General features: G+C 39.9%; 1 protein-coding gene across 1 annotated transcript in view; it reads left to right on the top strand.

The window, feature by feature from the left end:
• Positions 1–26,862, top strand: part of LOC118776403 (semaphorin-4D-like) — a 67,523-nt gene that overhangs the window by 29,982 nt on the left and 10,679 nt on the right. The window contains exons 2-12 of the mRNA XM_036526741.1: positions 2,715–2,763; positions 8,395–8,523; positions 8,810–8,955; positions 9,116–9,178; positions 9,284–9,382; positions 9,463–9,556; positions 9,965–10,081; positions 11,340–11,488; positions 24,428–24,603; positions 26,112–26,268; positions 26,622–26,844. Coding sequence (XP_036382634.1) covers positions 8,403–8,523; positions 8,810–8,955; positions 9,116–9,178; positions 9,284–9,382; positions 9,463–9,556; positions 9,965–10,081; positions 11,340–11,488; positions 24,428–24,603; positions 26,112–26,268; positions 26,622–26,844 — 1,345 coding nt within the window. The 5' untranslated portion in view covers positions 2,715–2,763; positions 8,395–8,402. The remainder of the gene's footprint in view (positions 1–2,714; positions 2,764–8,394; positions 8,524–8,809; positions 8,956–9,115; positions 9,179–9,283; positions 9,383–9,462; positions 9,557–9,964; positions 10,082–11,339; positions 11,489–24,427; positions 24,604–26,111; positions 26,269–26,621; positions 26,845–26,862) is intronic.

Genomic DNA, 26,862 nt, shown 5'->3' with positions numbered 1-26,862 from the left:
TGGGGAAAGTGTGGATATCAGAATTTCCTGTCCTCTTGAACTTCAGTTATTAACTTTTATATTAAAATGCAGGTGACGTTTTGTTAAAAGGTACAATTTCTCAGTATCAACTAGTTATTAAATTGCTATATTGTTTTGTTTGGTTTTAATTAACTAAAGTTAACTAAAAAAATAAGCCAAGCTTTGTGTTGGTTATGTCTCATTGCATTTAGCTTAATTATGTTGAGAGCAGTGCTGCAACAGATCTGCCATTCAATATATTAATCAAAGTTGGAATCCGTTGGTGATGTTCCTAACATAGAAACATCACAACATGTTTGGCACTCTGTTAAGCAATTTGCCTGCAAACAGTTGTGACTCACTAGTTACTGAATGCTCACTCATCACAATAATATTGTTAGCTAGCTAGTTTGGTACAGTAGGTAGCAGTAACAGAAGACTTTATTGAAAAGCCTTAAAACTGAGGTCAGTGTAACATTTTCTCCAAGCTTTACTGCATGTAGTCTAATTCAAATATCATTTGGAGCTTCATATTGCTTTCGGGCAGAAAAAGGTAGCTTCCATGCGCTATCTCCTTGGATGATTCATTCATAACAGGAATAACAGATTCATCATATGAAATACAAGTAATTTTTGTATTTGTGTATGGCCTTATCCACCCTTGTGTGCTTCGGTGACCACTTCTTTCATCTCTACTAGTACTGTGGCCCAGATCCCCTCTCTCTCCTCCTCAGCTAAGAAGCACAGGGCTTTAAAGTGGAGTAAGGATGCAGTATAATACAAATGCTCAGCATGATTTCTCTCTTGTGTAGATGCTTTGCTAGTGTGTTCCTCAGGGTAGCAGCATCCATCTCCAAGTTCTCTTGCCATGGTCTTCTGTGGAGTGTGGAACATCTGATGAGTGACTCAAGTGATTGGATACTGCTCTCCTCCCAGAGGGGTCAATGACTGTCCACAAGGCACCAGTCCATCAACTGTAGCCTTTATTTAAGCTGTCTTGTCATGAAGAAACACTGCTTTTTCTTGTTTTCCATGACAAGTGATTTCACAGCCAAGTGGTTTTTCTGTAGTGTCTTAAACATGTCATGGGTGGAGTTCCACCTAATGTTGACATCCTGCATGACAGGAAATACTTTTCTGGTGCCTACTCTTAGGCTATTAGAGCTAGTGAGCTGTGCTTAAAGTGACCAGGAACTCTCAGTGCTTCCAGTACATCTTGTTCAGTGAATCTCGTTCAGTTCATTCAGTGTATTTCCCTCTCCAACCATAGGGTGACGCCAGCCATGATAATAGTGTACTCTGTTTTAATACTACGACAATGATCTAATAATCTAGTGTTTAAACAATCGTGTAAAGAATATTCTAACATTCAGTAAATATTTTAAAACATGTACTAATTAAGATGTTATGTATCGTTACGAAAGGAATACTAATTTTGGCAGTACCATTAAGATGTTATTGCTGTAAAGAGACATTTTACTAAGGAATTTAAAAGTGTAAAAGAGCAAAATAAGATTACAGGACTAGGCTACATTGCGTTGAAGAAGCTATTTTTGATTCTTTATTTTTGTCTCACAGTCGATGGGCGACTCTTTCTGCAAATACTGCTAAAGTGCACCCAAGTGTGCTTTTCAACGCACAATAAATAAAAAGACTCTTTGCTGCTGTGAAATGTTAATGAGTGCAGTAGTTGTTAGCTGACATGAAGAAGTCGGCAGGTCTATTAGTAGTAGTTATTTATTTGTCAAATGGGTGTGCTGCTATTTCTTTATTGATCTTGGTTATTTTTCATAAGAATATGTAAGGTTTTTCGTTTACTGATATTCAGCATCGAGACTGTTTTTCCACAAAAAACATCTCTTGTTTGAGCTGTTTTTATGTCAGTATTTCACATTGGACAAATTCAGCATTCACCCGTCTAGCAATACATTTATGCATATATGAATTGCTTTCATTATCAATTACCAATATTTAGGATCTTCGATGTTGTAAATATTTGGTAAATATTTGAAATAAGGAAGAGAGAGCAACTGATTAGTTTTTAATGGTCACCTTTTTGTTTTTACGTTGAGAAGTACAATTTAATTTAAATGGTTTGTCATCTGTCCTACGGATTAATTACACAATTTGCTACGTATGTCTGTTTATTAATTATAATAAACACAGTGAACGTCGTCAAATCACCACACTATGGTCAGAGAAGGAGTCACACATACTGAAGGAACTGGATGAACTGAACGAGGTAAAGTAGTCCTGTACTGTCGTGTACCCAGTCACAGTCCTTAGTCTTGTCACCAGGCACAAAAAGCTGCCAGGTAATGTTATACACTTTTTCCTCCTGTAGATTTTATTGTAGCCTATCGAATCTGTTTCATTAGAAGAATACCGCGTGTTGGTTGCTGTGCCTTTGTAACTTGCTGCTACCGGGGTAAGCAGGCTAGTTACAACTGTGCCTATAGGAAGGTTTCCTGCCTCCCCAAGAGAGAGGCGGAAGAGAACTATTTAGAACATTGGCCCGCCCTGTGACGTGCGCCAATACACTAAATGCTTGTTTCATTTAGCTCGCTAACTGTAGTATCTTAGGAGAGATGACTGAGTCAAGAGGCCTTTTTATGAGGTGTACTTTCTCTTGCAACAGGGAGTAACAAAGATGACAGGCTGTACTTATGCATCCATTTTACTATCAGACTGAATTCTTTCTTTTTCTCTTTTAGGATTACATCGAAATCAATGCAGGACAGCGCCAACCGGCGGCTACTCCAAGTAAGGTTTCTGGCTTTATTTCCTGCCTGACAGCTCATTAGCAAGGCTACCTTACATTAAACTTGGTTAAGTTTTGAGAAACACGTGAGAATATTAATGCATTGAGGTTATTTAGTCAAATAAACATTTCCGACACGCTGCATACGCAGTTTTGTGTTTTTCCACTCATGTCAGCAAATAGCCGAAATATAGGACTACTAATACTTGTTAGTAGTATGTTATAGGCAATTACCACCTTGTGCTCTTGATTTGTATTTTAAGGAAAAGATCTGAAGTTGAGGACAAGCATCTACAAGTCTCGAGACAACTGGGTGTTATTTTAAAAAAGGTTATTTCCGACCCATTGTTCCTATTTTTGACATTATTCCCTGGCGTACCACGGGTAAACGGAATTCTTGTACGTCTGTTTAATATCATTGCATACTTAGTGCTTGTCGGGCACCTGAAAGTTGCTCAGACATCAGTAGGAGTAGGAGTAGCTCCTATCCTCCAGCGTGAAAATAGCCACTGGCTTTGTGAGCGTGTTAGAGGATTGTATTGGTCTCATTTCGACACTTGCACTCCTGCAGAGATTGCTGGGGTGAGACAAGTCTAATGCACAAGTGGCAATTCGAAACCGTTTCTTGAGGGGGAAAGCATAAAAAGGATTACTATAGAGACATCGAAGGGAAAACCACGCCCCCCGTGGGGGAAAACATTCCGCGAAGTTGAACGGGAGTGAATGGGAAATTGCAGGACACCGTGTCTTGAAACAGCTTTAACAAAATTTGTCAAAGCCAGCCTATTTCAACACCCTTCTGCCCGAAGAAAGGGCCAGATATACAGAGAAACTAAGTCTGACTGGAAGCCCTCAGTGTGCCTTTTCTATCCCAAAATCAGTGTTATATGCATATGTTAATATATTTATGTTGTATGTATATATGTTTTTATATTTGTTTGTTTTTTAGTTAAAATATAAATTGCAGTTACACTTGAGGCATAAAGACATTGCGTGGTGAAAATGATGGCTGGCGACCAATGGTGTACTGGCCATCAGGCATACCGGGACAAATCCCGGTGGACCGTCAAATAATCAATTAAGTTTTTACTGGCCCCCTGGGTGCCTATCATCTGATGGTTCATTTGGGAGGACTGAGAAATTAACGTTTATTTCAATAACAAGATACCATAATTTCATGAATGCTTTCACTAAGGCATGTTGCACAGCAGTTTTCAATGACACACGTTCGTATGTAATCGTTTGACATGACAAAGTCACGTCACGATTAGTTCAAACAGAGCTTAGTTGCGTAAGCTTACCAACAACGCGCCCATCTAACCTAAGTAAAATAATGCAATGTCACCCCCGGTTTTTTATTAACACTAAATAAAAAGAGACAAGTTTTCAATGTTAGCTGTGTGCCGTTATCACGGCAAGCAAGCAAGCTAGCTAGCTGGCTGCTACCTACCAGGTTGAAGGGAACTTCAGAACCGCTGGTCCAAGTTATACCTAGCTAGCATTAAACGCGATGATATAAAACTTGCTATGTGACGTGTATTCAGAAGAATATAATCGTTTTTAAAGTCCATGCAATAAGGTAGTCTCAGTTGTAGACAGAACTTGAGAATCGTATCCAAATACGCTTTAATTCCCAAGCACACCCCCCGGGGCCGGCAGATGAGTAGGTCGGCAGTGTAGCATAGTGGTTAAGGAGCAGGACTCGTAACCGAAAGGTTGCCGGTTCAATCCCCGCTGGGACACTGCTGCTGTACCCTTGGGCAAGGTACTTAACCCACAGTTGCCTCAGTAAATATCCAGCTGTATAAATGGATAACATTGTAAAGAACTGTAACCTATGTAAGTCGCTTTGGATAAAAGCGTCTGCCAAATGAATAAATGTAAATGTAAATAAGTCCAGTACTGATTGAATTTCTTTCCCAGTACACCCCTGCTGGCGACTAATGTTAACTTTGGAAATCAACTAGCCACAGTGGCTTGTAGCTAAATGTTAATGTCAAACCCTGCATTACAATGTTATTCTCCACATGTACTTTCCAGAAGGCCTTATTAAAAGTGACTAATGGATAAGCCATTTAGTCCCTGCAAACATGAAGATCGAACATAGATTGAGTACTTAGGTAGCTAGCTAGCTAGCTAACCTAGAGCAAGCTACCGTAGCTAGATAGCCAGCTAACTAACTAGATAGATAGATAGATATGTACTTTATTAATCCCAGTGGGAAATTAAGTTATCCAGCTGCTCGCTGACATACAGTACATTCATAATAAAAACCATAATACAACCATTAAAAGTGCGGAAGTGCAAAAAGAATAAATAAATAAATAAACAGATAAAAACAGTGAACAGTACATGGGTAAAGGACACAGCGCATGGGTAAAAAGACTAAAAAGTTAAATGACTAAAAGACTACACAGTGCTCCTCCTTTCCCCTCCTCTCCCACGTGTGGTGTTGTACAGTGTTATGGCTCTGGGAAGAAATGACCTGCGGCATCTTTCGGAGGAGCAGTTCAGTGAGATCAGCCTCTCACTGAAGCTGCTCCTCTGCCCCACCACCAGCTTGTGGAGTGGGTGGCTGCTGTCATCCATGACAGAGAGCAGTTTGAGGAGTGCTCTCCTGTCTGCCACCGATGCCACAGAGTCCAGCTCCGCACCAATGATGGAGGAGGCCTTCCTGACCAGTTTCTCCAGTCTCTGTGTGTCCTTCTGTTTGGCGCTCCCCCCCCAACACACCACCCCGTAGAAAAGTGCACTGGCCACCACCGACTGATAAAACATCTGCAACATTTTTTTGCAGATGCTAAAAGATGCCAGTCGTCTGAGAAAGTACAGCCTGCTCTGCACCTTCCTGTACACAGAGTCACAGTTGGCAGACCAGTCCAGTTTATTGTCCAGCTGCAGGCCCAGGTACTTATAGGAGGTGACCACCTCAATCTCCTCACCACAGATGTCAACAGGCAGAGGAGATGTGCAGTGCCTCCTAAAGTCCAGTACCATCTCCTTTGTTTTTGAGGTGTTGAGCTGCAGGTGGTTCAGGTGACTCCAGGTGGTAAAGTCCTTCACAAGGGCCCTGTACTCCCCCTCATCACTCCCCCTGATGCACCCGACGATGGCGGTGTCGTCAGAAAACTTCTGCACGTGACACAGTTCGGTGTTGTGCATGAAGTCTGCTGTGTACAGGGTGAAGAGGAGGGGGGCGAGCACAGTCCCTTGTGGCGCCCCCGTGCTGCTAGTCACCATGTCTGATGTTACAGACCCCAACCTGACAAATTGAGGTCTGTCAGTGAGGTAGTCTGTGATCCAGGACACAAGGGGTGGGTCGACCTGCATGCTGGTGAGTTTTTCCTTCAGGCGTAGAGGCTGTATGGTGTTGAAGGCGCTTGAGAAATCTATGAATAGAATTCTCACAGTGCCACTCTCTCTGTCCAGGAATGTGTGGGTACGGTGCAGGAGGTACAGCACCGCGTCCTCAACTCCCACATTCTTCCTGTAACCAAATTGAAGAGGGTCCTGGGCTTGCTGCACCTGTGGTGTTAGGGCATTCATCACCAGCCGCTCCAAAGTCTTCATCAAATGAGAAGTGAGGGCAACAGGTCTGAAGTCCTTCAGGTCACTGGGCCGTCCCTTCTTTGGTATCGGAATGATACACGATGTTTTCCAGAGGGTGGGGACCTTCCCCTGGTGCAGGCTCTGGTTGAAGATGTGCTGCAGGGGCTCGGTCAGCTCTGAAGCGCAGGCCCTCAGCAGCCTCGGACACAGCCTGTCCGGACCAGCTGCCTTCCTGGGGCGGAGTCTCCTCAGCTCCTGCCTGACCTGGTCCATGGTGAAGGAGATGGAGGAAGTGGAGGAGTCAGGGGGGTTGGAGAGGGGTGGAGGAGGAGGAGGAGGAGAAGGAGGAGGGGGGCTAGATAGGGAGGCTGGGGATGTGGGGGGGGTGAGTGGGCGGGCAGGTGTTGAGTCAAACCGATTGAAAAAGATGTTGAATTCGTTTGCTCTCTCAACACCCCCCTCCACCACCCCTGTTGTGTTCTTTTTGCACCCAGTGATGGTTTTCATGCCATCCCACACCCCATCCCATCCATATATCTGGAGAATTGGAATCAATCATATACAATTTTTTAACAACAAATTCTCAGATAAAGAATTAATTCACTTTTTGAACTACCTGACACAAAATATCTGCTGCACACACAGACGTAAATAGTATCGGGATCCCATAAGGTCCCCGTGGCTAGGGAGCCCTCCTGTCTGGTAGCTTTAAGCCAACTATGACGTCTTTTTGGCGCCGTTTTGCGTCTTGGAATCCTGTAAAAGCTTAAATCGGGGTTAGTTATCTTATTTGCCGTGTAACCCACCGCGCCTTTTGGCGTGGTTGCAATTTTAGTTTTAAGACAAGAAAGAGAACTGTGCAATTCAAATCAATGGAAATTGCAGCGTTGTTTTCCCCCACGACGTGGGCGTGGCCTAAATGCGCTCTGTCCCTATAATGAATACGGATGGTGGGAAGTAAAAACGATCTCCTCCTGACCTGCTTTCATTTTCATGCGGGAAAAAAAAACTTTTCGTAATTACATAATGTAATGAATTTGTAAGTAATAGTACTGAACACAGTGTGATTAAAGTAGCCAAACATTTCTCTTGCAGATTTTAGCCTGGGCATCAAGGGAATAAAGTCTTTGCCAGCTAAACATTTGATCTTTTCTGTATATCTTATCGTTTGTAGTCTGTTTCAGCAGACTCTCGTGGCAGTTGGGCTGCGTTGGTGGCTTTGAGATTGAATTGCAATGTCTTCAACTTAACCGAGCTACTAGCAGGAGCAAGCTAGCTAGCTAGCAAGTGTGCCGATAGTTAGCTGTCTCCCAGATGGACACGGCAGGGAGTTATTATTGAGTATACTGGCCCATACTGTGACAATACGAAATTATTTTATTTAGCCCACTCACCTGGTTTTATTTATACTTTACAATTTGCTTCAGGTGTTGTTGACTTTTGATAAACACGTGCGCATTTGTTGTCTCAAACTGAAGTCTGAATCGATGTCTAAAGAATTACTTAGTACGTACAGCGGCATATCAGTTTGTGGAGTGGTGCTTATGGGTATGGCCAGATGGCCCTATTTATCATTTCAGGGATACTCAAAATTCTGTGTTAATAATATGTAATATGGATAAAATAGTATACATATTAATATTTAAAAATATAACTATTAGCACTTATTTCTACATATTTCATTTACAACAGTGTTCATCTTATAAAGAGAGAATATAAATGCTGTAAATACTGTACACAATTCAAGTCAACAGAAGATACTCTGGACCAGACCAAAGGAGCAGACGACTAAGTCACATACTAAGTCAATATATGTAAAATACACCAATATTCTCAAAAAAACAGAGTAACCAGTAAGCAGAGCAAACACAAGTGCAGGTGGAAATGCATCACTTTTCATCACTGATTTGAAAATTGCTTCACATTATTCTTACCTCAAGGCAATACATGTAGTGATGAGATGAATTTTCAGACTGTTAAGGGAAGTGATGTCAGCCACTCTCTAAAGGGAAGAATCTATAGAATTGGTGCTTCTCATGTATCTCATAAAAGGATAACTGATGGTATTCTCCTGTCTGCAAAAGTAACTCCAATGCCAAAGAATTCAGAGTCCAACATGACATTGATGGTTCTTGGAATGTTCCTGAGGTTTGTTCTGGAAGTGTTGACATACAGCCCCACCATAATTCCAAGGACATCATGGAAATGGCAAGGTAACATATGGACACTTATTCAACTTATCATAGATTTACTATGACAACATTGTTTCCACATGTCAATTATAATAAAGTAGACCATTCACCCAAAGTTTATTCAAGAATTTTCTTGTTATTAGTGCTACAGTTATGGTTGTTTAGTATGTCCCTTTCAACAGGGGATACTGCACACTGTGGAATTATTCATTAAATATTACTGGGTAACTTTTTGTTTGGGGGAAATGTTAAAAGTCATTCCAGATGACTGAACTGATGTGGTTGTGCATCTTGATTTTATCAACAGATATCACTTTGATAGAATTCTCAGAACCAGGAGTCTTCAATTACTCCACTCTGTTACTGAGTGAAGATAAAGGTGTGCTGTATGTGGGTGCAAGGGAAGCCATCTTTGAGCTGAACATGAGAAATGTGTCAGTCATGAATAAAAAGGTATAATGTGACTTTAAGAATATCAGTGAATTACCAAATTTATTGTTATAAATACCACAAGACTCACATCCATCCAATGTTGTGATGTTTATTATGAGTTAAAACTGTAGGGAACAATATTTCAGTATTTTCCTCTGTTCTTCTTTTCTCTCTCTCTCAGGTAATTTGGAAAGTTCCAGAAGGCAGTATTACTATGTGCACCTTAAAAGGGAAGTCTAAAGAGGTATGTTAGAAATGCACAAAATCCTGTATTTACAACCAATACAAGTACAAAATACTGTGCAGCATCATGTGTAAATGACCAGTAATGTAGTTGTATTTACTACAGACAGAGTGCCTTAATTACATCCGAGTTCTTCAAGTGCTTAATGATGACAGTCTGTATGTCTGTGGGACACATGCTTTCCAGCCCCTCTGTGACTATCTGGTAAGCAAAGAGACCAAATATCTATAATTCTTTTACTTTCTATCAGACTAGATATAAGTGTTGTATCTCTTTGGTTGCAGTCTATCAAAGATTTTAAATTGGAACACAATCTAGAAGATGGTAAAGGAAAGTGTTCTTTTGATCCTGCACAAAGTTTCACCACAGTCATGGTTGGTAAGTTGATTACTGACACCTGTATTGCTCACTTCACGTCTTGACAAAAAAACATAGTTATTGCTATTAGATACCTGTATCAAATCTGTCACTGTGAGGGTCCTTGTTTGTCGTTGTTTCAAACATCTTCAATACCATAACTCATAACTTTGTATAAGAGCATCACTTGCTGTAAAGCTGTAACACTTGAGGAGTTAACTTTTATAACATGATGAATGTTCTGATACTAACATATACTTTAAAATGTATTTGCTCATTTCAGTTTTTCAGAATAAAATATAGATTTTTTGGATATTATTGCATTTGATCTAATGGAATCAAGATCTTTTGAGTCAGAATTCCAGATTTTAATGAATTTCTATTTAATTTAATTGAGGTTCAGCAGGATAACATTATACTCTTCTTCAGATGGAGAGCTTTTCTCTGGGACTGCTTACAATTTCCTAGGAAGTGAGCCAATAATTTCCAGATACTCTGGTTCACAAAATCTGTTGCGGACAGAGTACTCAACATCCTGGTTAAATGGTAAGAGTGGTAAGAGTGTTGAGAGAGTTGTATGAATGGTAAGAGGGATGGTACAATTGCAGATGTGACAGTCAATACTACCGTACAGAAACTACTGCTGGTCATATTCTGACAAGGAAGTGAAACAAACCTGAATCCGTCAGTAAATGAGATTTTTAAATGCATCCTGTTTCATAAATTCATTTATCACTGTACAAAAGGCTCTAAACTTACTTTAATTTCATTTAATATTCATTTATTGACACAGGTCGGACATAATAATTTCAGTTTGCATTGCACCTTTGTGTTCTTTAGTTGATACATTGAGGTAGTGTTTGGGTGCAGCGCTTATGTCATCACGGACGGACTTTCTGTGAAAGCCACATTGTGCTCCTTTATGTGGTGTGCTAGTTATTCAGCGGTTTGATATTACAAACTATGGACAACTTATTGTTCTCCTTAAGTTGTGTGTCAATGACAGAAGTAAGTTGATGTAATTTATATGTTAATTATGTCTTCATGGGCAGTTAAATGTCAGTTTATTGTTAGCGTGAATTGAAACGTGTTTACATATACCTTTGTAGTTAGCTTGCTACGTTGCTTCTGTATTAAGTCAGCCAAAGAATCTTTAACCTTATCAGGTGTACTTCATGTTAGATAAGTTTGGTTGTATGCCTGTGTATAAGAGTGCTGTTTATAGTTGCTTGTGTATTAAGTTGTACTTCAGGGTGCATATTCCTGTTCAGATAACGCTATGAGTGCTGCACAATGTATGTGTAGCATTACTTTTTTTTCTTTGTTTGTTTACATAACCACACACATTCTCAATACAATTAAGTTGTACCATCCCTTTATTCCCATTTCCTGTGTGAAGACTATGCCTGTGCCTGTGCTTCAGTAAAGTGTATCCTGGCCTTAAGTAGTGTTCTGGCCGACACTCCAGGTTGAGAGCGGTGATAAATATGACTGGTGTCTTACAGTCCTACGACCCAACAGTTATCTTACGTACAATCACTGTTTAAATACAATGACCTGAATGTATAGTATTTATATTCATACTAACTAATGCTTAGGTAAGAAACCCCAAATGTGCCAACTGCTCTTTGCCCTTAAGTTTAGTATCTTCCCAGTAAAACCACAGCACTGTGGGTAGTACAGAATTTCTTTAGATAAATCATCACAGTAAACATGGATCTTAGAAAGTTTCATGCATTCTGGACAAGCACAGAGAGTGTTCTCAGACTGATGATTATGCATTTTATTTCCTTCTTCCACCCAGAGCCCAGTTTTGTTTTTGCAGACGTCATCAGAGAAAGCAAAAATGCAGATGGTGAGGATGACAAGATCTATTACTTCTTCACGGAGGTGTCAGTGGAGTACGATTTCTTTGGCAAACTGTTGATCCCCAGGATAGCTCGCGTATGCAAGGTCAGAGCATGTCACTGACAATTTTCACAACTGTCACAACTCCCTTTACAGTTGGCACAGTGACTGTGTAAAGATTGAGCAAACAAATTGCTAACAATCAAAATAAAGAAAAAAACATGTAAATATCCATAGTAAGGAGTGACTGGCTTTTACAGTGAGTAAATATTCAGAGCTCCACAAAATGTCAAAAAAGTTAGACAAAAAAAGTATAACAAAGGGATTCTGCTAGTTTCAACATTAATCATGTTAAAACTTTTGATGTGGGACTCCCTGAAACAGATTTCCCCAGAAACAGACTGCCCATATTTTTACCTCAACCAGTTCTGAAAGGGGACCCTCCTGAGCTCTGAGAAAGGGATGCACCTGGCATCCTCAACTTACAGCCAGCTCTGGAAGGCAGAATTCTTCCCCAATAACTGACACACTCTGCTCTGAATCCACGACTGGCTGTGGAAGGCAAATCCTGTATCCATAACCAACATGCCATTGGAGGCAAATTGATCCAAGCTGGAGAATAAGTTTCTATTATGGAAAGAATGGGACGCAGGTCTAAGAAAAAAAAGCATCATCCAGGTCTGTCACTGGAGGCTCACGTCTTCTGGCTTCCTCGCTAGGTACAATGGTCATTGATTTGGCAGAGGTCTTAAGACTGAAATGAGCTCTTTGTCAGTACAAATTCAGACTTTAGGTAGAATTAACCTAGAATTCTAAAGCAAAGCAAAGTAGGTACACAGGTGCGAGATATGTTGCGCTCCAAGCACGGCGTACTGTTGCCTGCGTATGTGGTTTGTATAAATTCTAATCTGGTTCCACCAAAACTTGGTGTCACATTGGTGTGGTCAGTAAGTTCACCCCAACACTATTTATGTTTTTATGAGTGTATCTGAGCATATCTTATGTCATATTGTGTTCATTAAACACCACAAATTCCTGTCACAAATGCAGAGTATGTCCATTGAACCCGTGTTACAATGCTTAGGCTGGTCAAACTTAGTTTGATGCAGTTGTACAGTAAGTCCACCAAACCCTTGATTGAACTGGGAAGTAAGTCCACTAGATGCTGTTAAATTTGTGCAGTAAGAGTTTGTGTTCCATTGTTCATTGTAAGTTCAACTGTATATAGTTTTCAGCGAATTTACTGATTTGGTGATCCCTGTGTACATCAAGCTTCACAGAAACCTGTTCAGTGAGCCTGTGAACATTACATTGTGTGCCACAAATTACCACCAACCCAAACAGTGTGGCTACCTATAGACTCTTGGAATATATTTCAAAAAAAATTTCAGTGTCTAATTGTCATGGTTTGCAAATCTTTGAATGTGCTGTCGGTGTCCAATCTTTTCACGTAACAGCAGTGATCCTTTCCTCCTGTTGAAACCTCTTTTTTGGAAATATAAAGTTCTATATCGAGGATAAATTGTTTGTTCCAGGTATCGAGGAACACTCAACCACACAACAGCATGGTCCCAAAGGTGGCATGTTAGTTTAAAGTTCAGTGTGCTGAAAAGCAAAATCAAAAATAGCTTGACCGATGAGTAGACCCCACTGTTTGTAAACAAAGCATCTTTGCTGATGAATATTCATTAAAAAGGTCTATAGCACTAATCTACAAACTTGTAAATCATAGTGGAGTCACGTGACCATCGCGAGGGATGTAGAAGGTTTCAACCATTGCTTCGCAGAATCCCCCCAAAATTTAATAATAATTTCATACCTTACGCTACTTTTCTAAGCTTTTGGTCGTTTTTTTTTTTTTGCTTTCTGAAAGCTTATTACACACCGTGATGGCAGCAAGCTCAAGAAAGGTGGCTGGTAAGCAGCCGATAACTTCTTGTTCAGTCGACAATGAGGAGCTCGCTGAGCATGTTCAAATCGTAGGGATTATATGGAGAAAAGCGAGAGTCGTCTGGCGGAGGTGTACAGCCGGCTCTCTGCTTCTGTGAAGAGGCTTGCTGCACAACACGCCCGGTTGGAGGAAAAGATAGCTGACATGGAGGACAAGTCGTGCAGAGACAACATACGTGTGCACGGGGTCCCTGAAAACGCTGATGAAAAAATACCTGTCAGATGCCATTCCACGGTGGTTTCCAAAGCTGGGTGCAGTTGAAATTATGCGCGCACACCGAGTAGGAATTCCCAAGGAAGATGCAAATGGAAAGCCCATTCCTTGCACCCTTACCTTGAAGCTGCTGCGTTTCGCCGATGGAGACAAGATCCTCAAAGCTGCGCGGAGCGCTGTTGTGGAAATGGAGGGAAAGAACATCCGCTTCAGCCCCGACTATAGCCCGCATACTTTCAAGCGCAGGCTGGCTTTCTCGGACGCGATGGATACTTTGCAGAAATTAGACTTTCGTACCTTTCTCCCCTATCCTGCGAGACTCAAGGTGACACGTGGAGGAGTGAGTCATACTGTATATTCAGTACCCCACAAGAGGCGAAGGACTTCACTGATTCCCTCAGAGAGTAGAGACTTCACTCATTCAGGTAACTTAGCCAGCTGGCTTGCTTAACGTTAAATGTTTTGCATTAGCATACAACTCCGACACGGTGCTTGATGAGGACTGCACACAACCTGCTAGGATGTTCCGATCAGTTTCCACTGTGTGTTTGAATTAGCAAATGGATCTGGCACAGTGACAGTTGTAACCTACAAATCCTTATCAACCATTTTTCTGTTTGTTTTCAATACTTATATATACTGACATAATTCTCAAAGACAAACTAAGTACCTTTATAGATCTTAACGCAAGCTCAGTGGACAACTCTAGATTTTTATGGGATGCCATAAAGGGCTGTATTAGGGACTCTGTGTTTTCATCTCACCTTAATAAAAGTAGACTTAGCAGGATAAGTGAGCTGGAGAACACTCTCACCACACTTGAGGCAAATCAACAAGCTACACACTCCAAGGCTTTACAAGGGAGAATAGCTGTGACAAAAACTGAATTGAACTCTCTGTTAAGACATAGAGCGGAGTTCTTAATACACAGAACCAGAAGAACATATTATTTTAATGGAGCCCGACCAAGTCATCTGTTAGCTTTAAGACTGAAAAACCATGAAAAATACTTGAATATCATGGCCAATAAAACACATGTTCGTACTCTCACTGACCCTCGTGATGTCAACACCGACTTTTAAACTTTTTTTTATACTCTCTATAAGTCTGAAATCTCACTTGGGACAAGCGCATGCACACGTTTTTTCAAGGACTCAATTTGCCTTCTCTGTCTAACACAGGCGGTTTTAGGGAGGGGCCAACAGGGGCCAGTGCCCCTGTAACACTGAGTTTGGACTCCTCTGTGGCCCCCCTTCGAACAAAGAGTAATACAATAATAATAAATTTATCGATTTCTTGCGATGATATGGCGCTGATGCGAAGGGCGGAACAAATGTGGCTCAGCATTCTAGTCAGATAGTACGAAAGAAAGTAGGCTACCAACCACCTGTCAGCTCTGACTAGAAGCAAGAATCGAAGCTAAACATTGTGAGACTACCACGAAGTATTGAAGGTGAGCAAAACTATTTTATTTTAGTAATTTTTACAAGATAAGACTTCTGGTCAGGAAATAATGTTGTTGACTAGTTAACTTAATAGCAGCCAGCGTAAACAGCTACAGGTAACAGTTTGCTTGTATTAATACTTGTTGTAAGCTTTTCAATAGTGTTTGGAAGAAAATGTCTCTCTTTGTGAATGGTTAGCCTGAGTTGATGGCACGCTATACATTCATCTCCATCAGTTTTGCTATATATTTGTGAAATGTAAGCACAAAGGTTACCACAACACAAATTAATTCAAGCAAGCCAACAACAGTTTATTAATATTCTGGGTTGCTGAAGTGTTGTGCATTCCTCTCCATTGTTATAATATGCTGAAGCTGGTGAAAACTTACCTCAGGTCCACCATAACCGATGAGAGATTGAGTAATCTTGGTGTACTAAATATTGAGCCTAGGAGGGCAAAGGCTTTGGGTCTTGACTCATTTGTTGATCACTTTGCTAAAAATCACAAAAACCGCAGAATACAGTTGCTGTAATGCATGGGTTAAAGATCTCAGGCCCCAGCTTGCAGCGATTTTACATCAGGCAATGAATTATTACTAGTGTATATGGGCTCTGATATTACCACACTGGAACACAATTCTATTAAAAACAGTCACTGGTGTGGTGTTTTTTCGGATGAGTTTTAACCAAATAGTAGCCTGTTCAGGCGATGTACTGACACGAGAGGACTGTTCTTATCCAATCGGGCAACTAGTTTCAACTTTCTGTGAGGCGGTGCCAGGAAGCATTAGCGGTGCCTGTATCACTTGATTTCTGCACTATAAGCTAGCATGCATTGAAATAGATGGAGCATGGAAGCAAAAATTGTGAAGGTAAAAAAACAAATAAATGGTGACAGGCTTGGTTAGATAAAAATGGTAATGACGGACAAGCGTTCGGCACATGGTGTCACAAATTAAATGAGCCGGGGACCTGCTTTTGCACCATGTGTTCGAAAAAAAAAATACAGTCTGGGACAAGTGTAGGGTTGCCAACTTCCTGAAATGGAAATTTGGAACGGGGGGTGTTGGACTGGGGATCTCCGACTACTGTGGACCTATAACAAATATAACGGGTCTTACACCTGCATTAACCTTCAGTAGTAGACGTACTGTATCTAAATATATAACATAAAAATACCCACATACTTGGTTGTCCTATCCATACTACATAATCACATCAAGGAAACTGCAATGGCTTCAACCATTTACCAGACATGTATCTATAAGCCCATGTATTAAGACAAGCAAACACACAAACCTGAATTTGTATTTTGTATTTTTTAGCGATAGGAATACGTGTGTAACAGATTATCATTCAAGAATTTTATTTGGGCTGTGCAAAACAACAGTTTTACATATATTTTCTCATTCTTTAGAATAAAACAACTGTATTTTAAGAAAAACAATATATATATAAAAACTACATTTGATGGACTCTGATAAGCTTCTTGAATCCCTCATTTTTGACAGTGCTAATGGGAGGCATGTCTTTTGCAATGCAATATGCAGTTGCATTTGTGATGTCTTTGTGATGTGCCTTTTCGTTATTTATTTTTATTTATTTATTTATTTTTTTTTTGTCATAAGGCACGGTGCTTGAAAATGCTGATACGATCATTTGCTGCTAGGTAGTCGCACTGGGTACTGGCCTGGTGTTTGTCGAGAGTCCACTAAACATTTGTTTGTGACTGTAATTTCTTACTGTCTGCATGTTCTAATGGGTGATATTGTTTCAAATGATGAAACAGGTTTGTGGTGTTGCTCTCTTTTTTGTCAGATTGTAAATAGCCAAAATATCTCCAAACTACTGAAGTTGATTGACCTTTCTTGTTGATGATGTCTTTGTCCTTCGAGCTGGTCATGAGCACTACTTTTTCTTCGGTGTCGCTCATTTTGCTTATTTTGCTTAACTAGCCTACAAGCCTGTCAGCCACTGTGTCTGTAAACAATACCACGTGCTGGCCTGAATTTATACCTCTCACCGTGCAACCTAACTGCACAATGCATATGATTCTGTATTTTAGGGGACAGTTGGCAACCCTAGACAAGTGGCAAAAAGGCATTATCACGGCATGATACAGATCCCTCACACAAAGCAGATGTTCGGGCTCTTCGTTATACGTCAATTTTGCCAGGAGCTGTGGCCAGTGTAGCTGCTGCTGCTTCATCCATACAAGACCACATGTGCAATCATAAAGTCCGCTTTCTTACATTTAGAGTGGAACTTGACCTGTCTTTCAGGATAGCGCCAGCGCTAGATGACCTGTACAAAACATTATCACAGGACAGAACTGCAGTCTCCAAACTTAGCGTGTCAAAGATACAGGCCAGCTACCTATCCACTCACGGCATTGCTTGTCATTTTAGGCAATGCAAGGAAGCACCTTTATTATGAGGACTGTAATACAAAATTGTATTAATAATTGTGTTTTTATTTTTATTTACAACTTTGAATTTAACCTGTTGTGGTAATGCTAAATGTACTTGCGTCCTATTTTGTTACTGGGGCGCAGGAGAGATTTTTGAAGTGGGGGGGACCAAACTGTGAGCAAAACATCTCAGCTTTTAAGCTTATACTATGCTTGATGAGGCATTTCGCGCAATTTGGGATAATGGTTTAACACTCTAAAATCATGGTCATGGGATACTGACTTTTTATGAAGTCACGGACGAACAAGAGTCAACGCTGGTCAACATAGGCCTACATGATCAACACTGGTCAACACAAGATCAAACTGTTACTTCGTTGTCTGGTATGGAGTTGCCAATCACCCACCTAAACAACAGCAAGCCTTCTCCACAATATGTTTTAAATTTACTGATTCCCAGTATACTGTAATGTTACAAATTATATGAGGAGACACTGATACATTTATTGCTTTATTCTAACAGTATATTACAGGAAAACAGCAAAGAACCTATGTACAAAAACTTAACATACTATTAAAATGATTTGCAACCCGCTTAGTGTGCCCTTATAATCAAATATTAGCATTAACATAAAAAATACAAATATTTTAACAAAACATTTACAACCCCAATTCCAAAAAAGTTGAGACAGTAAATGAAATGCAGATAAGGTATATAAAGTGCCTCAATGTGTCAATCAGGGTTCAATTACTCCGCGAACCCAAAGAGACTGTTTTTTGGTGACGCTTTGCCGATCATCGGACCCGTGCCTTACTCAATTCTTACAATGATGTGACAAGTTGAAATAACAAGGTGATGTGAAACAGGTGATCTTAAACAGGTGAGGCAATCGTGTTATAGTATATAAGGAGCCTCCAAGAAAGGCCTAGTCCTTCAAGAGCAAGGATGGGTTGAGGCTCGCCAATTTGCCAACAGATGCGTCAGCGAATAATCCAGCACTATAAGGACAACGTTCCCCAAAGACAAATCGGTAGGATTTTGGGCATTTCACCCTCTACAGTGCACAATATAATTAAAAGATTCAAGGAATCCAGTCAAATCTGAGTGCGTAAAGGGCAAGGCTGAAATTCCTTTTGAATGTGGATGTTAAAGTATACATCAAAATGCTGGCAACCCGATTAGAGACACATCTCACAAAACTGATACACAATGATCAAACCGGTTTCATTAAAACCTGTCCAGCATCTGATAATGTGTGTCGCCTGTTGCACATCATTCAAACGGCAGGTTGTCTTGATTCTTCCTGCTCGGTCCTGTCATTAGATGCTGAGAAAGCATTTGATAGGTTGGTGTGGGATTATCTCAGGACTACTTTGGACAAATTTGGGCTAGGTACACAATTCATTAGCATGATCAAAGTCTTATACACAAATCCCCCGGCAGTGGTCTGCATGGGCAATATTTGCTCTGCCCGGTTTCCAGTATCTAGGGGACCTAGCCAGGGCTGCCCCCTTTCTCTGCTACTTTTCGCCCTCTTCTACTGTGAAAAACCTCACTTGCTAATCTCCAAGTTCATATGGAAAGGAAAGGCCTCGTTTAAAGCTCACAATGCTCCAGCAAGACAAAACACACAGAGGACTAGACCCTGCCAGATTTTAAGATGTATTTTTGGTCCTTCGTGTTACATCCTCTCTCTACATGGTTCAGTCCTAATTCCTCTCTTGGAGACCAATTGAAGAGAATCTCTCGTTACCTCACAGACTGTAGGATTTAGTATATTCCAACATACCACTGAAAAAAGCCAAATTACGTTTAGGCACTGTAATTTCATGTCTACTCACAACATGCCATACTGTAATGAAGCATGTACGCGCAGATTATAAATGGCACAACCACTTACCGATATCCAATAACTTTTCACTACTCACTGGCAATATACCTTTTTCATACCCACAGTGGAAGAATGGGGGAATTAATGTTTTAAGAGACCTGTATGATGACAGTGGTTTACGAGCCTTTAATGATTTACGAGCTGATTACGATCTACCTGGATCATCTTTTTTCTTTTACCTGCAGTTAAGATCAGCCATCCGAGCATACGGTGTCCCATGGGGAGCAACACTCCCTACACATCCTTTTAATAAATTATTAGCCTCGGTAGGACCTACACGAGGGATGGTTTCTAAACTCTACAAATTTATTTCTGACCATTACTGGTAGAAGCTATTTGGCATAAGGATTTACACTATATGGACAAAAGTATTTGGCCACACCTGTTAATTATTGAATTCAGGTGTTTCAATCAGACCCGTTGCCACAGGTGTATAAAATCAAGCATCTAGCCATGCAGTCTCCATTTTTGCAAACATTTGTGATACAAAATGGGTCGTTCTGAAGAGCTCAGTGACTTAAAGTGTGGTACTGTGATAGGATGCCACCTTTGCAATAAGACGGTTCATGAAACTTCATCCCTGCTGGATATTCCACGGTCAACTGGAAGTGATATTATTAGAAAGTGGAAGCGTTTAGGAACAACAGCAACTCAGCCGCGAAGTGGAAGACCACGTAAAATCACAGAGCGGGGTCAACGACTGCTAAGGCGCATGGTGCTTAAAAGTCGCCAACGCTCTGCTGATTCCATAGCTGAAGAGTTCCGAACTTCCACTGGCATTAATGTAAGCACAAAAACTGTGTGGCGGGAGCTTCATGGAATGGGTTTCCATGGCCGAGCAGCTGCATGCAAGCCTCACATCACCAAGTCCAATGCCAACTGTCGGACGGAGTGGTGTAAAGCACACCGACACTGGACTGTGGAGCAGTGGACGAATCACGCTTCTCTGTTCTCTGGCAGTCAGATGGGCGAGTCTGGGTTTGGCGGATGCCAGGAGAATATTACCTGCCTGACTGCATTGTGCCTACTGTGAAGGTTGGTGGAGGAGGGATAATGGTATGGTATGTATTTGAATACAATGTCATTACAGTCCCTGTTGGTGTAATGGTCAGGCGTCCGAATACTTTTGTCCATATAGTGTATCTGCTGTATACAATGAAGAGCTTTGGAAAATTTGTGTGGTACATCTAAAAACCCTCATCATCAATTAATACATTTCAAATTTGCTCACAGGATGTAACTAACCCCCAGAAAGCGTCACTCTATGAAGAACATTACATCTCCCAATTGTGACCTATGTCCACTTAACACCCTGGGGTCATTTATGCATATGTATTGGGAATGCCCTGATGTGGTTAGATTCTGGAAGCAAATATCTCTCACTTTAAGCAACATGCTTGAAGTTAGGATCCCACTTTCACCGACTTTGCTTCTACTTAATGACAACTTATCCTTAGATTTGTCTCTGCAACAGACACATATTCTATGGGCTGGTCTCACTGCAGCCAAGAAAATGTTGGCCTTGAGATGGCAACCGCCGCATTCCTTGGCTTGGCAACAATGGGCCAGCTCTTTTCTTGAAATTGTCCTGATGGAGGGGTCTGTGGCCCAAATGCATGCAGCCAGCCTTAAGACTCTCCGGGCGTGGGAGTGAGTGAAAGAGAGAGTGCAGCGTGACCTGCTTTAATCTTCTGTTTGTTCATTTTTTTGTGGGGAGAGATCTGGGGTGGGGGTGTGTATGGGGTCACCATTGGGAGGGTGGGGAGGGGAATACAGAGGTTTTGATAACTTTTAATTCTCTATGTTCATACGAACCCATTCTATATGTGTAACTGTGTATTATGAGGGGGGTTAAAAAGGGAGAAAATGTATGTTGTATAATGTTTCTTTTCTTTTCTTAATAAAAAGTTGTAAAAAAAAAAATTTTAAAAAAGTGTAAATCATGGGTACTTGCCATGTTGCTTCTATTCTAAAACTATAATCTTCTCTAAACTGTTTTCTTTTAAACTATAAAAAGTAATCTAATGGTTTCACGCACTCATTAGCTCTACCAGTTATCTTGTACCTTGTCTGGCCAACCATTGAAACCTGGTCATGCAGCGCTTCTAATATTGTTGACTCCTTATGGTTTTTTGCTTGTGTTGTACTCTACCTCACTTCTAAGTCACTTTGGATAAAAGCATCTGCTAAATGAAAAAATGTAAATGTAAAGCCATGACAGTATGAATAGTTGCTAGTCCTCGCTGCTCAAGTGATCACGGTAAAAGCACGGCAAAAGTTATGCTGTCAGCGCTGGCAATTCAAACTTTTAAAACTGTCATGGAATGGATGGCCTCAATAAGCACAGAAGTGTCTTAGGAAGTTTATAGAAGTGCTATTGATCAAAGAATTTTGATTTGGTTAGGCTGCTGTCTCACCCAGCATTAAATTGCCTATTTGAATTGTCTACTGACGGGCTGATGAAGGCCCACAAGCTTCCCAATAAATGTGGAAATGTTAAAGTGAATGTACTTAAATTTCTGAATTTGCTTCCCTCTTGAGAGAGCAGGAGACTGAAATTGATAAACTAGGAAAACAGTTAGCCACCACTCATGGCAAAATCATAGTATGTTATAGCAGTATGGATTAAACAATTTCTCTTGTCGTATCACTTCTCAATCTAAAGCAAATTGGGAAATGCATAGTGACTCTCGGCACAAATTAAGATGTATAGCCCTCCTCATGACCAAAAGGAGGGAAAAAAACCTCCTCTAATAGACCTGTGTGATGAGCCTAACTAAAGCACCAGCTCTCGTTTCGTCTTTGCTTTTCTGTTATTGTTTTGTTTTATTTCTCTCAGTGCTGTTAGACTGTCAGACTGCCCACATTTTTGCCTCAACCAGCTCTGAGTGGGGATCCTCTCTGGCTATTCCTCATGTCAACAACAATTGTAACTGACTTCACTTTGAGATTTATTTATTGTTTATTATTAAATTTTATATTCATTGCAGAATTTAACTGCTCCATAAATCACTGACAGGAATGGAGCAGTTTAAGTTTTAGTACAGAAAAGTGCCATCAGTGCTAAAACTTTAATCATGACATGCTCACAGTAAAACCATAAGCTCAGTGAATTTTATTCTTTATTACCAGGAATTTAAACTGTAAGTTTTGGGTTGTGTGGCACAGTGTGTAAAGTTTATCTAAGACTTACTGTATATAAATCAACAAAACCAAAAACAGAACTCCTGTTATACTCATGACCCCTACTCCCTTACAGTTGTAATAATGTATAATGTACAAATAAATTCATAAATTTGGGTTAAATTGACCTTTTGTATTTCCACATTCTGTGCCAGCCATCCTATTATCAGGAATGCAGTCCATACCCATTTTCAATGGGATGAGGTGTGGTAAAATCTCCCTCTTGCCATGACAGCACTGCAGTTGAATTCAGACTGAACATGTAAAATCTGATCCAATGCAGCATAATTCTGATTCATTGAGATGTAGGCATTATTTTTTCCTCATTGAATATGCAGTTGCAAATGTGATTTTGCTTAGTAAACAGAACATTGCTTTCAATTATGTCATTAGACTTCAGTGTGTAATATGACACTGTAGTTAGCAGGCTATATTTGGATCTCATCTGTCAATGTGTTTTATTCTTAATGTAATTAAAATAGTTGTTTGGAAGTTTATAGGGAATACTAATTATTAAATTGCTAACTTGCCTCATTCCATTATATAATTATGTAACCCACTTAATTCTGTCCAACTGACCTCTGAATATGATCAGAAGCCTACCTTTGGGCATCTCACTCAACCCTAACCAATCTATATGCAATAATTGTGGTAGAGGCACAGGACAGTGCTTGAAACATTCAGGGATCTGTGAAAGTGCTGAATTTTACAAACTGGAATGACTGTTTTCTCAGGAAATTCACCTTCACTTTGCATATGCAACAGTTACTGTGGGCAAGACATTAATCAAGAAAACAAATGACAATGCAAATGTGGCAGGTGCTGCTCGTACAATACAAACAAATATATTGATGCATCTTACTGGTGTAGCCAACTACCATTATGTAATATTGATGATGAAAGTTTTAAAACTGCATGATCAGTCAGTTCAATGTTGAACAATTTCACATTCATCACAAACATAGTGAAGAAATACATTTTTAAATTTTAAATCAAAGGCAAAGCAATCAGTTAATAATGAAGCTAGACATTCTCAGAACACAACAATTAACCACAGAAAATGAAGGAATATAATACTTTTCATTTTGTACAGTGGTCTAAACTTAACTTCTATTTAACATACTGTCTTCTTCTAGACATCTCATTGTCTTCCCAAAAAGGCATCTTCTTTTCTGCTTGGTCTGGCTGCAAGGATGTGCACTTGTGTAAAACAAACAGAACTACAAAGAAAGACTTGAAATTTCTGGCTTGGTAATTCAAGAAAATGCAGTCTAACAATATTCAGATACCTTACTAAAAGTCACTCATGGTTAGGTCAAAGAGCTCTCCAAAGACTGCAGGCAAATTTTTCTCAGAAGTAGTTTAATATGGTGACATGAAATTAAAACTGAGCTTTTTTGAAATGCACATCTATCTGATGTTTGCCATAAAAAGACCTTATGTTGAGGAAAAAAACAATATCCACTGTGAAATATGATTGGGAAAACTGTTATGTTTTAAGAGTTCCCTCTGCCAAGCAGCTTAAACTTGGATGGAAATGGACATTCATGACAGTTATCCAAAGCTTTCATTCCAATCTACAAAAAATGGATAACTGAGCACAAAATAAATGTTCTCAGCTGGCTATCAGGATCACCAGATGTAAAGTAAATCATATTATTTATATAAATATGACATGTATGCAATGTATGCTGTATGCAATACTAACAAGTTTAAAGTACAGCATATGAATATGAATACATACATTTCTTATATCAAGCTTTTAATTCCTGTGTAATCAGGGTATGACTAAATATCAAGGGCAGCATATATTTGGCTTGTTATTTCAACATAGCAAACTAATATTATTTTACTTTGGCAATAATTAGTTACCACAGAACTGCTGCTGACGTAACAGTATGTTAATTAGAATGAAAATGGAGCATTATTGAAACCTGTTCTGCTAACCAGGGTGATCTTGGAGGACAGAGAACTCTGCAGAAGAAGTGGACGACCTTTCTGAAGGCTAAGTTGATATGCTCCATGCCTGAGATCAACTTTGTTTTCAATGTGGTCCATGACATATTCATCCTGAAGACCAAAGACTGGAGGGAATCTATCATTTATGGTGTCTTCACATCACAGTGGTGAGTGGCAGTAGTAGTGATGTTAATAAAGCAAAACAATGTTGTTGTCAAGCAGATGCTTGAATTGTCTCACCAATTCCCTTTCAAATGACAGTGTTGCAGCGCAATGTGTTGCAATAAAATTATTTCCTTTTGTGCTCTGTAGCCAGCTAGTCACTTTTCAGAGAAAACTGAATGCAGTAACCTCAGAAACAAATGGCAACTATAGGACACATGGCAACTAGGGCGGCAGTGTAGCATAGTGGTTAAGGAGCAGGACTCGTAACCGAAAGGTTGCTGGTTCAATTCCCTTCTGGGACACTGCTGCTGTACCCTTGGGCAAGGTACTTAACCCACTGGTGCCTCAGTAAATATCCAGCTGTATAAATGGATAACATTGTAAAGAACTGTAACCTATGTAAGTCGCTTTGGATAAAAGCGTCTGCTAAATGAATAAATGTAAATGTAAACTTGTTGTTATAGAACACCACATAACAGGGGTCATTATTTGCACTTATTTATGTATGTGTATGTGCAGATATGACCAATGAGAATGTTAAAGTAGCCAGATTAGTTGAGTTTCGGTTCCGGTTGAGTCAAATGTTTATTAATGAATGTATCTTGTAGTTAGTGCTTTTCAGACAACAGAGAGAATATTATGCCATGTTTAAAGAAGGTAAAACTTCAACATTTCATTGATAGACTAATGGTGCAAGGTTATCAAATAGGGTGAATTTATGTAAATGTAAAATTCAGTATATGCTAAATGGAAACTCAGTTTTCTATTTTTATTCTCATCATACTGCCTAGTTACCAACAATGCTGTTATTATACATGATGGACATAGTAATGCACAATATATTTGACCTTTTCCTGCATGGAAGAGGTACAGAGAGAGAAGAGTTAATTGTCAACTCCAGAATATGTTTACTTGGAAACAAATATGACACAGGTAAAACACCCTCATTTTAGGCAAACTACGCAAAACGCATATTCCCCACACAACAGCTTCAGCAGCCCATGTCTGAATGCCCTGAGTAGTAACAGGCACACAACTCTCCACAGGAGCACATAAGTGTTGTTTACACATCTGAATTTTTAAATAAGTTTATTATTGAGTAAGAAGGTAAGGAATAGTTAAAATAGTTCATGTGTGTCAGCTGATTTCTGTCTTTACATTTTTTTTTTTACTAAAAATTATTACATTTTTTATTCATAGCCATCAATATTAGAATTTTGTGGTAAGGAGATAATGTTTTTGGTCTGATAGATCAAAGTCAGGTATTGGTGGGTATACATGGCATTGTTATACAGGATTCTGAATAATTTGTCTGAGACTGTTTCCCAGAGTTGATCAAAAGGCTGGAACAGTCAAACCTGAAGAAAGTGGTCAGGAGTATTACTTGTGCAGTGTTAGCTTGTTTAGATCAGAGAAATACAACTTGAGGAGGTTTTGTTTAGTTAGGCATACTCTATGAATGATCAAATCTTTATAAAAGGCATTGACAGCACATCTGTTTCTATCTCAGGGGAAACATAGGTTTATCAGCAGTGTGTGCCTACAGCATGTTATCAGTGAATGAAGTGTTCTCACAGGGGAAGTACATGCAGAAGGCTACAGTGGAACAGTCCCACACAAAGTGGGTGAGGTATAGTGGGATCACACCCAGTCCTCGTCCAGGAGCGGTAAGCATTTTTTGTGGCATGACCATTAACAGTAACAATTGTCAGTTTTCCATCAGCAGTTACTATAGAACTGGGAGATAAAGAGTGGAAGTTAATGGGTTGCACATAGACAATGTTTTTGCCATATTGTGCAATTTGTGCAGTTTGATTCACCAGTCAATTCCTTATCTTGGCAACATAGCAGACACTGTTTTTGTATTATTGTTTTGGTTTAATTAATGTAAAAATGCTACAAATGCATTTGTAATGCAAAACAAAATCATGTTTTTTAGCCTGTCCAAACTTATTTTTAAAGGGTATTGCCCCTTCTGTACATTTGTTACATTTTGAACTTATTTTAAATTAATTCACAGTGCATCAACAACAGCAATCGACTAGAGAATATCACCAGCTCACTTCACTTACCAGATAAAACTCTGCAGTTTATCAAAGACCACCCTCTGTTGGAAGACCCTGTCCTTCCCATTGGCAACGGCCCCAAACTTATCATGAAGGATGTCAGTTACACACAAATTGTTGTGGAGAGGGTACGGGCTCTTAACAGCAAGGTGTATGATGTCATCTTCACAGGGACTGGTGAGAGTCTGCTTTTGT

This window comes from Megalops cyprinoides, chromosome 4 (assembly GCF_013368585.1).
Source record: "Megalops cyprinoides isolate fMegCyp1 chromosome 4, fMegCyp1.pri, whole genome shotgun sequence".
Classification (NCBI taxonomy): domain Eukaryota; kingdom Metazoa; phylum Chordata; class Actinopteri; order Elopiformes; family Megalopidae; genus Megalops; species Megalops cyprinoides.
Note: the sequence above shows the minus strand (reverse complement) of the source record. Positions and strands in the feature narration are given on the sequence as shown.